We start from the raw sequence: 14,548 nt of genomic DNA, 5'->3' as shown, positions 1-14,548 counted from the left end.
ATCTAAGGATGCCTAGGTGGCTCAGTCGGTTAAGCCATCCAGCTCTTGATTTCAGTTCAGGTCATGATCCCAGGGTCATGATTGAGCCCCACGTTGGGGTGTGCACTGAGCATGGAGCCTGCTTAAGAGTCTGTCTCTCTCTATCCCTTGCCCCACTTACCCTCACCTAAAAAAAAAAACAGGAAAAGAAAAACCCTGATCTAGAATTCTTACATGTGCTTATTTCACATAATAGAATTAATTAAAATTAGGTTTTTTTTATGCCCCTGGCAGCTTTTAGAGAAGTGCTAGGTACTAACACAAATGATGGGAAAGTACTGTGAGCTGTTGGAGTCGGGAGGAACTCATAGTAAGTGCCTAATATATGCCATATACTTGCACTTTACATGTTACTTAATCTTCAAAACAACCCCAAAGAGAAAGTACAGTCTCCATTGTATGGATGAAGAAACCAAGGCCCACAGAATAATTATTGAAGATCCCCTGATAAATGGTTATAGTGGAATTCAAGTCTCATTCCTTATACTAAAATGGTCTATCCCCAAAATCTTTCAAAAGAAAATATCAGGAAAATACTTGCACTCAAAAACTTACGTGTATTGAGAGTGAAGGAGGGATTCTTTTCCTTCTCATCTAGGAGAATTCATCTGTAGGAGAAGGGGAGCAAACTATGACTCCTCAGATGCCCTGACAGTCTAGCCAACGTGCCCCCAGCAGGGCAGTGAGTGATGATGGCCTGAGACATTAGAAAACCCCACATCCACTGTGGGGTTTTTCTTTAGTCTCTGTTTCAGTTCCCTTCATCTGTTAAACCTGTACCTCTTGTGTCCAAGACCAGAGCACACCAAGAGCTATCTTGTGGACCCAGAACAACTTTTTTGCTTGAGAAATTCCATCCCTTCTCTTTTTACATCTCAGCTTCCAGCTTCCTTCCCTTCACCCTCCCAGGTGGGGAGTAGGTTGAATGGTAAACAGTGATAGGATGGGTAGGCACATTCTCCCTGTCCAGTGACCTGGGCCCTGCATTGGTCTAAGGGGGCATAGATGCTTGAACAGGGGCTGAAAAATTGTTGGAGAGGAAAGACTGAACTTCGCTGTTGTCACTTGGATTCATTTTCCTTCTTGGGCAGCATCAGTAGTAAATGCTGGTATGAGAGGGTTCTCTTCCTCTCTGCCCATTGACACCTCTATTCCATCACTGATGATGAAGGCTTAATACTTGTCCTTTAACAAATGTATTCTTTTGTTTTTGTTTTGCTTGTTTTTTTTTTAAAGATTTTATATATTTATTTGAGAGAGTGAAAGAGCACAAGCAGGGGGAGCGGTAGAGGGAGAAGCAGGCTCCCCGCAGAGCAGGGAGCCCAATGTGGGACTCGATCCCAGCACCCTGGGATCATGACCTGAGCCAAAGGCAGACGCTTAACCATCTGAGCCACCCAGGCACCCCAGATGTATTCTTTTGTAATTGTAGAACAGAATTGCAATTGTAGAACAAATCCTTTATACTCCTAATAGCAGTGACTTTTCAGGGACTTCCAAAGTTGTTGTTCCTGCTTCTGTTCCCCTTTATCTGTCTTCAGGAGTTAATCTTAATTTTATTTTTAGAAGTTTTTTTGGGAAAATACTAATTTTGTACATATAAATTATAAGCATCATATAATATTTATGAAATTCGAAGTATAAAAGTTGATATCAGTTATAATGTAATAATTGTACGTTTACTGAATGGACATTATTTTTATCTATTTAGCATGTGATACTTGTGCGTGTGATTTTCCTGTAGTTATTTCCATACAAACATGGTCATAAATTATATTCATTTAATTTTGTCTCGCTTTTTCCGTTTATATTACATCATTTTAATATTCTTTTGTTAGTCATAACTTACCTTTATTTGAATATGAACAATGGTCATATTTTGTTTTGAATTATATTTCTTTGATTCTTAGCAGTGTGGAGCCCTATTCATCTGTTGCATTTCTTTCTAAACAGTGTTCTTTGAAGCTGTCTTTGTGGACTTAATGTTGTAACAAATTTGTGTAAGCTCTTTAGATACTAACTTTTGTCCTATTGCTAAAATTAAAATAACCTGTCCTCCTTAGGGGAAATAACAGCTAAATGTTAGTCCAGTTGTATTCTTTTCCAAGGTTAAAAGTTGAGTCTATTTAAAATCTTTATTCAAGGGACTTTATTGAGTGGGTGGAAAGTTATTACATAGCCTTTGCTCATTAAAAACATTGGATCCTTATACTTCTTTTCTTTCAGAAGACAGATAATTCTCAGGAGTCAAAGGTAAGAGCTCTTGTGGAGTTGGAAGGAGACTTCTTTGAGGCTTTCAGGTACAGAGATGCATATACCTAGTGGAGGGTAACCTCAGCCTTGGTTTAGGTGACCACTGAGCAATGGTAGAAGGGAGTTAGAATTACAGTTTTTCCAATTTATCAGAGGAGATGAAATGCTTACCCATGCCAGTATGATCTTATTGACAGACATTGAGAATGCTGTTTAAGAAGTGATTGTGCAGCAAAAGAAGACCTTTGAATTCCCTGTCTGGCTGTTACATGAGTACCTTTTTTTTTTTTTAATCGTTTTCTTTTTAGAATTAGAGACTAGAAGGAGCTCAGGTATAACCACAGCCTCTTTGTCCATCAGTGAAGACTTAATGATTAAAAGTTTTTTCTTTTCACACAGGCCCAAGCAAACTGTCGAGTAGGAGTCGCTGCGCTGAATACTCTGGCAGGCTACATTGACTGGGTGTCCATGAGTCATATTACTGCCGAAAACTGTAAGCTCTTAGAGATGCTCTGCCTGCTTCTGAATGAACAGGAGCTTCAGTTAGGAGCAGCTGAGTGTCTTCTCATTGCAGTCAGCAGAAAAGTAAGTTACCACTTCAAACTGACTTTTATCCTCAAAGTCTCTGCGGGGTGGTGTGTAAGTGTGTCTGAAGTGTATGTTGTGGCAGGAAGACATCAGAAAGTTTGGGATTTCTTTTTACCTGACACCAATTTCATTGTCTGCCTCCGACCTCTTTGGATAGTAGCTTTCCAGGATCCTAGGGATCCATTGGCAGCATATACGGAGATTTGTCGGGCTACCTTATTCTTGAAACTGCTATGAGTCTTGGCATTTCACACTGAGGAAACAAGATGAAAGTAATACTAAAATATAAAACAGTGTCATGTGAAAGAATCTTAAGTGGTGGCTGCACTGGCTTTATATTCGCCTGGGCTAACAAATGACTGTGATTCTTTTCTCTGTAGGAATATTATCTTTAGATATAATTTATTTTGTTATCATATCAGCATTATTGACCAACACATTTAAAAATGGAAGAACTAGAAAGCCCGTTTTGATTTTTTTTTTTTTTAAGATTTTATTTATTTGACAGAGAGCGAGAAATCACAAGTAGGCAGAGAGGCAGGCAGAGAGAGAGAGAGAGAAAGAGAGAGAGAGGAAGAAGCAGGCTCTCTGTGGAGCAGAGAGCCCAACGTGGGGCTGGATCCCAGGACCCTGGGATCATGACCTGAGCTGAAGGCAGAGGCTTTAACCACTGAGCCACCCAGGCACCCCCCATTTTGATTTTAAAGAATTGGCGTTTTCTCCAGTGTTTAGTTAGCCCTGGGACCATGAGAAATTATGAAGTCAATATATTTGATTATATAGGTATAGGAAATGCTAGTAACTTGGAGGCTTTTAATAACAGTTTGTATTTCTTGTTTCCCTAAAATTGGTTCTAGGGCAAGTTGGAAGACCGGAAGCCCTTGATGGTTTTATTTGGGGATGTTGCCATGCATTACATACTCTCTGCTGCACAGTGAGTATCTACTTTTCTATGTGTTTTCTAATTTCTTTGTCATTTCTGTAGTTTATACCTGTATATCTGAAGTTCCTATTTGAATGCTGGCAGTCAATTGACAGTGTTTTTAATTTGAAAATTAAGCAATCCTTAATTTTTAACCTTTTTAAAGACCTTATGCTGGAAAGAAGTTGTGGCCATTGACTCTATATGCAGTCACTTTCACAGTTTTCCCCATTCTTCCCAGACAGCTCATCTCCTTGATTCTGTTTGCTTCTGGTGATCCCCAAGCCTCCTAGTAGCGCTGGTGCCTAGGCCTGAGAATGCTCTGATCTTCTGGACCAGAGTCTGCCCCAGAGCCTGCCTTGACTGCAGAACTCCAGACGCTGCTCCTTCCTCTCCTGCTCAAAGTAATCAGTGCCTGAAGTGCTGAGGCTCTTGGAAGCAGCAGGAACAGTGTGTTCAATGAAAAGTGCATGCATGGGACCTGCAAACACATTCTGTGTCCTAAAATACTGGCTTCCACTTTTTTTCATTTTTAATTGCTTTGTAAGATATTTGAGTATTTCTTGATACATGTTTCTTACCAGGAAGACAGGTAGAACTGTACTGCAAAGACCACTGAAGCATTTTTTTTTTTTTTTTTTTGGATACCATTCTCTTAGTCCTAGGGACAAATGAAAAGAGATACACACAGCTTTTATGATGGCTTTCTTTTCTCTGGAGACTAGCTCTGTTTTTAAGGGATCTTTTTAATTAAATTCATAACATGTCTTTTGGGTGGCCACTCTAATTAACTGTTCCCCAGGCCCATTTTCTTAGTTTCATAGAAACTGTGACATTCAAACCTAGGTGTCCCGTATCCGTTTGTGTTACTTACTTTACTGGTTAGTAAAACAATAATTCGAACCCAGGCAATAAGACTTGAGAGCCTCCATTAGAAACCATAATGTCATAGTGTCCCTCAACATAACTGGAGCCCAGGTCTTGCTTACCCTGAGGCCCATGCTTTTTATGTTATACTCAGCTGCCTCAGGAACACAGCTAATATGGCTGCTGCCTACACTAGTTATTATTAATTCTTTCTTGGTGCGAAGAGTCCTGCATCATTTCAGTCAGGTTTTGCCACCAAGTAAGTTATAATTTTTTTTTCAAAGATTTTATTTATTTATTTGACAGAGAGAGATCACAAGTAGGCAGAGAGGCAGGCAGAGAGGAGGAATTAGGCTCCCTGCCAAGCAGAGAGCCGGATGTGGGGCTCGATCCCAGGACCCCGCGATCATGACCTGAGCCAAAGGCAGAGGCTTTAACCCACTGAGCCACCCAGGCGCCCCTATAATTTTTTTTTTTTTTAAGATTTTATTTATTTTAAAGAGAGAGAGTGCACTTGTGCGGTTTTCGGGGAGGGGCAAAGGGAGAGAAGCTCACTCCCTGCTGTGCGGGGAGCCCAGTGTGGGACATGATCCCAGGACCTAGAGATCATGACCTGAGCTGAAGGCAGACACTAACTGACTGAGCCTCCCAGGCCCCTTTTTCAAAGAGTTGTTGGATTCTAAAATAGTAGCTAAGAGATTACAGATCTGAACTAAATGACTTTGAGAAGTGACACATAGAGTTATGTTTTTATTGCTTTTTATTTTTTTTATTATTAAAAAAAAATTTTTTTTTTTTTAAGATTTTTTATTTATTAATTTGACAGAGAGAAATCACAAGTAGATGGAGAGGCAGCCAGAGAGAGAGAGATAGGGAAGCAGGCTCCCTGCTGAGCAGAGAGCCTGATGCGGGACTCGATCCCAGGACCCTGAGATCATGACCTGAGCCAAAGGCAGAGGCTTTAACCCACTGAGCCACCCAGGCGCCCCTGCTTTTTATTTTTAAGGCTTACATTTTAAGAGCAATTTCAGGTTCACAGCAAAACTCAGAAAAGGTACAGAGCTTTCCCATGCCCCCACCCCCCAACATGTGTAGCTTTCCCCATTATCAACATCCCCAACCAGAGGAGTATATTTATTACAATTGAAGAACTTACACTGACACGTCATAATCATCCAAAGTCCGTAGTTTACTTCAGGGTTCACTCTTGGTGTTGTACATTCTATGGGTACAGTTTCTGGGTTTCGACAAATGTCTAATAACTTGTATCATTACAGTTATTCTGCAGAGTATTTTCACTGCCCAAAAGAGCCTCTGAGCTCTGCCTATTCATCTCTTCTCCACGACCCCAACCTCTGGCAACAACTGATCTGATCTTTTTACTTTATCCATAGTTTTGCCTTTTCCAGAACATCATATAGTTGGAATCACATAATGTATAAGTTTTTCAGATTGACTTCTTTCAATTGGTAGTATACATTTAGAGTTTTTCCATGAGTTTTCATGGCCTTGATAGCTTGTTCCTTGTTAACAGTGAATAATATTCCATTGTATGGATATTATACCAGTTTATTCATTATTATACCAGTTTATTCATTCACCTACCAAAAGGCATCGTGGTTGCTTCGAAATTTTGCCAATTATGAATAAAGCAGCAATAAACATCTAGGTTTAACATGGTATAAACATGAAGGTCTTTGTGTGAATGTGTTTTCAACTCCTTTGGGTAAATCCTAAGAAGTATGATTGCTGAACTATTTGTTAAGAGTGTGCTTAGTTTTGTAAGAAACTCAAATTGTCTTCAAAGTGGCTGTACCATTTTGCATTCTCACCAGCAGTGAATGAGAGTTCCTGTTGTTCCACACCCTTCACAGCATTTGGTGTTGTCAGTGGTCTGGATTTTGGCCATTCTAGTAGGTGTGAGTGGTATCTTACTTGAATTTGCAATTTCCTAATGACATATGTTGTGTAGTATCTTTTCATAAATTTATTTGTCATCTCTGTATCTTTGGTGAGATGTCTGTTAAGCTCTTTGGTTTGTGTTTTAATCAGGTTGTTTTCTTATTATTGAGTTTTAAAAGTTCCTTATATATTTTGGATAACAGTTCTTTTTTTTTTTTTAAGACTTTATTTATTTATTTGACAGACAGAGATCACAAGTAGGCAGAGAGGCAGGCAGAAAAAGATGGAGAAGCAGGCTCCCTGCTGAGCAGAGAGCCCGATCCCAGGGCTCTGGGATGCCAGGCCTCGATCCCAGGACCCTGGGATCATGACCTGAGCCAAAGGCAGAGGCTTTAACCCACTGAGCCACCCAGGCGCCCAGCAGTTCTTTTTTTTTTTTTTTTTTTTTTTTTTTCAGCAGTTCTTTTTTAGATGTGACTTTTACAGATATTTTCTCCCAGTCTGTGGCTTGTCTTTTCTTTCTCTTGTTATAACCCTTTCAGTTTTGTCCGTGGTGTAAGGAATTATTAAATGCTTTCCTACACATCTCTTTTTAAGTCTTCCCCGGGTATCAGTGAATGCTTGTAAGTGTGTGCATTGTTGTATGCAGTCCTACTCAGAGTTTATGTTATTAATCCACAGTACTCAAGGACCATATAATGTGCAGAACTAAATTGCTTCTTTGAGAGATAAGATTGCATTGAACCCTGTTCCTCATTGATCCTTCAGTGTTTGAGGTTTTTTTGCTTTTTAACTTTAATAATCAACAGAAATTTGAATGTTGAAGCACAGACCACATACAGCTCCATTTGATGGGAATCTTTTTAGTTCTCTTGATGTGCAATTAATAGCATTTATTTTCTCATTTCACAGGACTGCTGATGGAGGAGGCTTGGTAGAAAAACATTATGTCTTCCTGAAGAGACTGTGTCAGGTGTTGTGTGCTCTGGGGAATCAGCTGTGTGCATTACTGGTGAGCACTTACTTTCTGGAGAGTTTCAGGGCCATTTGAGCAGAGCATTTAGAAAGTTAACGTTTGTATAATGAGTGAAACATGCCATTAATTTTAGCCTTGTGGAGCATTGCCCTACAGGTTATTTCATGTTATTTTATAGATTAAGTTACTGTAACAGGGTTCGAGTGAGTGAATTTCTTTTAACAAGTCAGTTATTGATGTTAACAGGAAGCATCCACATCTGTTATTCCATGAAGTCAGCATTGCTATTCTTGTGAATTTTGGTACTTGTAGAATGTCAGTTTGCTAGAGTCCTATTAGATCATGAAATATTATGCATTTGAATAAAGAGCCCTCTTCTCAAATTTAAAGGATTTGTGTTATTGATCATAAAGGAAAACTTTAATGTGATTGACCTAGAAATACCTGTCTTTAGGGAAATATTTAATAACTTGTCTTACAAATTGAGAGATAGGACATTGGTACAGACAATTCGCATCTGATATTGTGCCTTTTTATGGTGGTTTGGATGGTTAGAGAGGATAGAGCTTCAGACATACGAAGTATGCCGTCAAGTGGTTATTTAATAAATTTGGTCACAGAGATGTGAATAGACTAGGTGTGAAGAAATAATACAGATTTTTTCTTTCTGTGATTTCTGAAATGAATGCTCTTTTTCATTTTAGTATTTGACTACAGAATGAGTTTTAATGATGATGATTAAGGAGGTAAAGCACCTTTCCTCTTTTTAGCCCTTGAATTGATGCCTTCCTTAGGTCACAAGGAAGTATAAAGTCCTTTCAAAACTGAAATTGGTGAGGGTTTAAGTTCTCTACAGTTGACCCTTGAACAACACAGGTTTGAACTGCATGGGTCCACTTAGACACAGATATTTTTTGATATAAATACATGCAGTTCTATAAATGTATTTTCTCTTTCTTAGAATTTTCTTAATAACTTTTTTTTTAGCTTCCTTTATTGTAAGGACACAGTATATAATACATATATGAAATATGTGTTAATCAGTTTATATTATCAGTAAGGCCTCTGGTCTATAGGAGGCTGTTAGTAGTTAAGTTTTGGGGGAATGAAAAGTTATATGTGGATTTTTGACCCTTAGCCCCTGTGTTCAAGAGTCAGCTGTGTTTGTTACCCTACTCCTCCCGTTGTCCTCTTCCGCCCCCCATCAGCGTCACTGATGTAGTCGTCTTTTTGTCCCTCAGGGTGTGGATTCTGATGTAGAAACACCAGCAAACTTTGGAAAATACCTGGAATCTTTTCTTGCTTTCACAACCCATCCAAGTCAGGTAAACTGTATGTAGGCAATGTGTGAAAATTTTAGTTAGGTAAGCCAAAATTAATCACTATGGCTTGAAGTAATTAACAGCTCATGTATAAAATGTGACTCTTAAGGCTCTATGAAATAACTGTGGTGTGATTTCATTAAGAGAATTGTTGAATCTTCTTCCTGAACGGAGTGTTGCACTGTCTAGACTGGCAGGTTTTCCCCTCACGTAATATTCTGCTGATGCTCAATCAGATGAGAGGTGTGTCCCAGGTGATTTCCCACCCAAGGCATTTTAAACGCAAAAGTCTAATTGATTGTGCTATAAAATTAATTTCACACATTTAAGGCTTTCTTGTAATACCACCCTGAGATTCCCATATCCTTTTTTTCCCTTAAAGAAAGTGCTAGAGGGATGCCTGGCTGGCTCAATTGGTGGAACATGTGACTCCTGGGGTGTAGAATAAAAAAGAAAAAGTTGTAGAGCTCAGCTGAGATTCCAGGAATTACACCTGACCCCATAGTTTGTCTTACTAATACATGGTCTGTAACAGGCAGTCATTATGGATAGAGTAAATATGGACAGTGTAGGAGTATATAGAGATTCATTTCCATGAAAAAATATTTTTGATAATTGTGGGGCTCAGTAATAATCCTGCTTATGTAAAGTCCAAATCCTTAAACGGAGATTTTTCTTTCTTTTTTTTCTTTTTCCCCACCCCCATTAGTTTCTGCGTTCTTCAACTCAGATGACTTGGGGGGCCCTTTTCCGGCATGAGATCCTGTCCCGTGACCCTTTGCTATTAGCAATAATACCAAAATATCTTCGTGCTTCTATGACTAACTTGGTCAAGGTAAACAGTGGGAATCAAAATGTGGAATGGGGGTTCCTGGGTGGCTTAGTTGGTTAAGCATCTTGATCATGATCATAAGATTGTGGAATCAAGCCCTGCATTGGGCTCTGCACTCAGCAGGGACTCTGCTTGGGATTCTGTCTCTCCTTCTGCCCCTTTTCCTGCTCATTCGTTCATTCTTTCTCAAATAAACCTTTAAAAAAAAAAAAAAAGGAATGTAGGTGAGTACACATAATAGGGCAGATTTTCATTATTGACAGCCCATTTTGGTCACTAGGGTCCTATAGTTGGGTATATTATTCTCTTATTCACCAAGAAGAAGGTAGTGCAAACTAGTTATTATATCTACTTTTTCATATTTTGGAGCACTTCTATACAAAGTGTTGGGCTAGGTGCTAGGAAAAAGTAGGACAAGAGCAGTGACCCATGATCTTGCAGTGGGATAATGCTATTTCCAGTTTAAAAGCAGGCAGGGTGGAGCCAAGATTCCAAGATGAAGTCCTATGTGATTGTTTATAAGATCTAGTGAGGGTCTGAAGGTGAATGAGAAGGGAAGAAGGAAGGTAGAAGCAAATTGCTTACCACTTGAATAGAATTCCTTATGAATTCTCTGAGATCTGCTAAGGGTTCTTGCAGCTGACAGATGCTTAATCTTGATTTGTAAAAATCAGAGAGCGGGACCTATGTGAAGGTCCTCTTACTTCCTCTCAGAATACATCTAGCACATGATACCCTGTTCTCATTCTCATGCTCTTCAATACTTTTTGAGTGAAACATGAAAAGTGCTGTGCTTATTCCCAGTTTCAGCATTAAAGGAGACAGTTCTCAATTTTTTCTTTCTTACTGTGTGCTGTATTAGTACTTTGTTTTGGGACAGCTTTATACTCAGATACTGTAAACAAATTCCAGAATTTAATACTCCCTGAGGAATCTGGAGGGGAGCATCTGATGAATGTTCTCTTTTCAACCACTCTCAGGATTATTGGAACTGGGAGAAAACAGTGGACTTGGGATAGACCAGAAGTAGTTATTATAAAAGATCTTATGCAAACCTTTCACTCTTAAATGAAAAAGTGCTTGAGCTCTTAGAGTTTAAGCCTCTTTGGGTAGGTCTATTTTTATTCCCTACCCCAATTATCTTTCTCTTTGCAGATGGGCTTTCCTTCTAAAACAGACAGCCCTAGCTGTGAATACTCTCGGTTTGATTTTGATAGTGATGAGGACTTCAATGCTTTCTTCAACTGTAAGTGATAGTAGCCTGGAATTTCTCCCAGTCATCTGAGAATGGCATCTAGTCTTACGAATCATGGTACTTGACCCTTGGGTTCTATATTAAAGGGCCTAAGATCTGGACAAGCAGCCTGTTCAGTCTCTAGTTGCACCTTGCAGCCGGTACTGGGATTGCGCTCATTCCGGGCATAGTATTCTCTCTAGCCTGTGCGTTACATGCATACACATGCATGCAAGCATACATAGCCTTTGGACTTTGATGTTTAGGCATAGTAACTATACGTAACACCTAGGATTAAATACAACCTAACCTCACTGTTCTTCGAAAAAAGAGGAAAAAACCCACATTCTGATAATCGAATTTTGTTCTGGGTTTTTTGTAGTCTGGCTAGTCCCCCCCACCTTTTTTTAAAAAATAATAGCTTTTTGAGATATAGCTTGTTTACCATACGATTCACCCATTTGTAGCATACAATTCAGTGGGTTTTTTGGTATATTCAGAGTTGTGCAACTTTTGCCACAATTTGTGGACATTTTAATGACCCCAAGAAATCCCTGCCCGCTAGCGGTCAGCCATTCCCAGTCCCCTCATCCTTCCCAGCTCCAGGCAACCAGTAATCCACTATCTGTTTCTACATGTCACCTATTCTGAACATTTCTTATAAACAGGTTATACATATATGGTCTTTTGTAACTGCATTCTTTCATTTAGGGTTATATCTTTAAAATTCACCCATGCTGTGGCATGTATCGATACTTTATTTCTTTTTATTGCCGTATTTCATTGTATGGATGTACATTATAGTCCTTCATTTCATAAGTTGATGGATATTTAAGTGGTTTCTAATTCTTACCTGTTAAGAATAATGCTACTATTGGGGTGCCTGGCTGGCTCAGTCAGTAGTGCATACAAATCTTGATCTTGGAGTCGTGAGTTCAAGTCCCTCATTGGGCCTAGAGCTTACTTTAAAAAAAAAAAAAAAAAGGAATAATGTTGCTGTATCATTTGTATACAAGTTGAGTGTACAGACTTTTTTTTTCTCCTGAGTGTGTGTCTATATTCCGTCATATAGTAATTTCACATTTAATATTTTGAACTTCCAGGCTGTTTTCCATAGTAGCCACACTGTTGTACATCTGTACCAACCTAATCTTTTATTGATTCCGAAGAAATGAGAGACCACTTTTAGTTTGCCTCTTAGAGAGGATCAAGCTGGTAGGGTAGCTTCCAGAGGCAATTTACTTTTGACAATTTCTGAATTGTTAATTTTGATTGAACATTTGTTAAATTCAGAGCATAAATCTGCAGAAGTTTCTTTGAACGCTTTTCTCCTGGGACGGATAAATGAATGAACATTAGCTAAGCACTTATTATCTGTCAGTTACTGATTTATGTCTTTCTCTTGGCAGCCTCCCGGGCCCAACAAGGAGAGGTAATGAGGTTAGCATGTCGTTTGGATCCTAAGACTAGCTTCCAGATGGCTGGGGAGTGGCTAAAGTATCAGCTGTCAACCTCTGTTGATACTGGATCCATGAACTGTAAGGTTTTTTTTATTTCTAAACATTAGTGAAGTATTATATCAAATATACATTGGAAATAAGCCCTGTAAGCCACACTTCAGAACAGCATGCTAATAATAGCATTCAAAAATAAACTTTCATTTAGGGTAAGATCATGTCCCTGTCAGTCTTGCCTTCATTTTTCTTTTCTAACAGAATGAACCACTCGTTGTTGATTCTGTTACTTCACTGTAGGCACCATCCTACCAAATTGCTTGTCTAGACTTTTTAAAGCTCGTCTACCAAATTCTTGCATAGAACCACTCCTAAATTTAGAAAGAATGCCTTGTTAGTCAGGCATAACGAGAGCAGTGCAGAGACTTTCTGTGTCACTCAGCCACCTCAAAGCCTTTGGAAATGCTGCTTTATACAAAATCAGCATAACACTTCTGTACCCAAATGCATAAGCCAGGTAACATCTCTGTACTCCATTATCATCTGTCTATTGTCTTATTGACTAATGCATGCTGTGGGTGACAGAATTTAGTAAAACAGGAGAAGGTATAAGTCACTCCTTTAGGGGGCTCTGTATTTACGGTCAGTTACCAGCTACTCTAGTTACTTGTCATTCATAGGATTTAACATTTTGTTTTGGGTACTCAACTGACTCTGAAGGTCCGTGGTATCAGGTAATTTGAATGTTTGTGGAGGCCCAGATACGTTGCACCAAGGTAAAGCTAGTAAATGGGAGGACTATATGAAAGCAAGGAAAGTAATTCTTAAATCTTTTTGCCTATGCCTCGCTGTTTGAGAGATGTGTTTTGCTGATACTAAACAAACTTGAAGAGTGGCACAGTTGTCCAGAACTTGGAATTGTTATGAGGCTACTGGATATGAATTAGCATTCTGTTATCTCATATCAGGTTTTTGTTTTTGTTTTTGTTTTGGAAAGATTCTTTATGGTCTCAAATATCTTAATTATTAAGATTTTCATGGACAGGTTTTAAAGGACAGGAAGGGAGAGTTTAATTGATATTTATCAGTTGCTTGTGTTTTTTGATGCTTATGCGTATATTCTCATTCAACATTCAAAGTGGTTTTGTAGACTGAACTCACAGAAGTGAATTCTGACAGCTCATTGTTAGGGGTGGAGGCAGGATAGGCCCCTTCTCTACTTTTAGTTCTTTTCTTTACCCAGGCTGAGAGGGTTAGATTATCCTGTTCCTTCGCCTGTGGAATTAAGTGGTCTCTAAGTCCCCATTGTCTTTGTGTCTTCTGTGATCCTGTAGTTGTGTGTGTGTGTGTGTGTGTGTGTGTGTGTGTGTGTGTGTGTTTATATTTGTGTTTTAAAACCCTCTTCTCCAACAGCTGGAACTGGAGAAGGTGGCCTCTGCTCCATTTTCTCCTCTTCATTCGTGCAGTGGGAAGCCATGACTTTTTTTTTGGAAAGTGTGGTCAACCAGATGTTTCGGACACTAGATAAAGAGGTAAGTAACTGTTTCCTGTGTTGATTGCATAATGATTTTGACCTTTTTAAAACTGACAGAGGGAAAATCTATGGATATGCATCTCACAAAAGAGGAAATGGAGAATCAAAGAGGTTAAATAACATACTTAAGTTCAAATTGCAGGCCTGACTCTAAGCCTACAATGGTCAATATTCATTTTAAGAGGATAATAAGACAATCCTGTTTGTATAGTGAAGTGCAGGTAGGATAACTATTGCAGGGAGGACAGCAATGGTAATCTTGAGCTGGAAAATCTTTGGAAATGTTTGCCATTAAGCATCCTTTTCAGTTTATGGCAGATAGACACAATATTCATGTTAGCTGATCAGTGTCTTCTTCCGTGAATAATCCGAATAAAGTGGTCTTGTCTTTATATGCTTCATGTGACCCATCACCTTCTCTTACCTACCTTGGATGCAGCTGTGTTTAATTGGTTTAAAATCATTGGACTATTCATTTCAGGATGATTACACTGTAGTAGTTGTAGGAAAAATTGAAATCCCTTGAAGGTAAGTGAGATATAGTGCTTTTTCTCACAAAAGGCATATTAATAAATTAGATCTTAGAGTGATTAACTTCACCTGCTTGTATATTGCTTTGTTTGAG

The 14,548-nt window shown here is 39.0% G+C and overlaps 1 protein-coding gene across 3 annotated transcripts in view; it reads left to right on the top strand.

Annotated features, from left to right (window-relative positions):
* Positions 1 to 14,548, top strand: part of XPO5 (exportin 5) — a 47,545-nt gene that overhangs the window by 6,042 nt on the left and 26,955 nt on the right. For 2 of the 3 annotated variants that reach the window (XM_082733141.1, XM_082733139.1), the window contains exons 6-14: positions 2,266 to 2,292; positions 2,692 to 2,877; positions 3,738 to 3,814; positions 7,484 to 7,583; positions 8,789 to 8,872; positions 9,579 to 9,704; positions 10,857 to 10,947; positions 12,345 to 12,473; positions 13,803 to 13,921. In XM_082733141.1, the coding sequence (XP_082589267.1) occupies positions 2,266 to 2,292; positions 2,692 to 2,877; positions 3,738 to 3,814; positions 7,484 to 7,583; positions 8,789 to 8,872; positions 9,579 to 9,704; positions 10,857 to 10,947; positions 12,345 to 12,473; positions 13,803 to 13,921 (939 nt within the window). The remainder of the gene's footprint in view (positions 1 to 2,265; positions 2,293 to 2,691; positions 2,878 to 3,737; positions 3,815 to 7,483; positions 7,584 to 8,788; positions 8,873 to 9,578; positions 9,705 to 10,856; positions 10,948 to 12,344; positions 12,474 to 13,802; positions 13,922 to 14,548) is intronic. The other variant, XM_082733140.1, reaches the window with a different exon arrangement.

The sequence above is a fragment of the Mustela nivalis genome (assembly GCF_964662115.1).
Source record: "Mustela nivalis genome assembly, chromosome: 5".
NCBI lineage: Eukaryota > Metazoa > Chordata > Mammalia > Carnivora > Mustelidae > Mustela > Mustela nivalis.
This window is presented reverse-complemented; position numbering and strand designations above follow the sequence as displayed.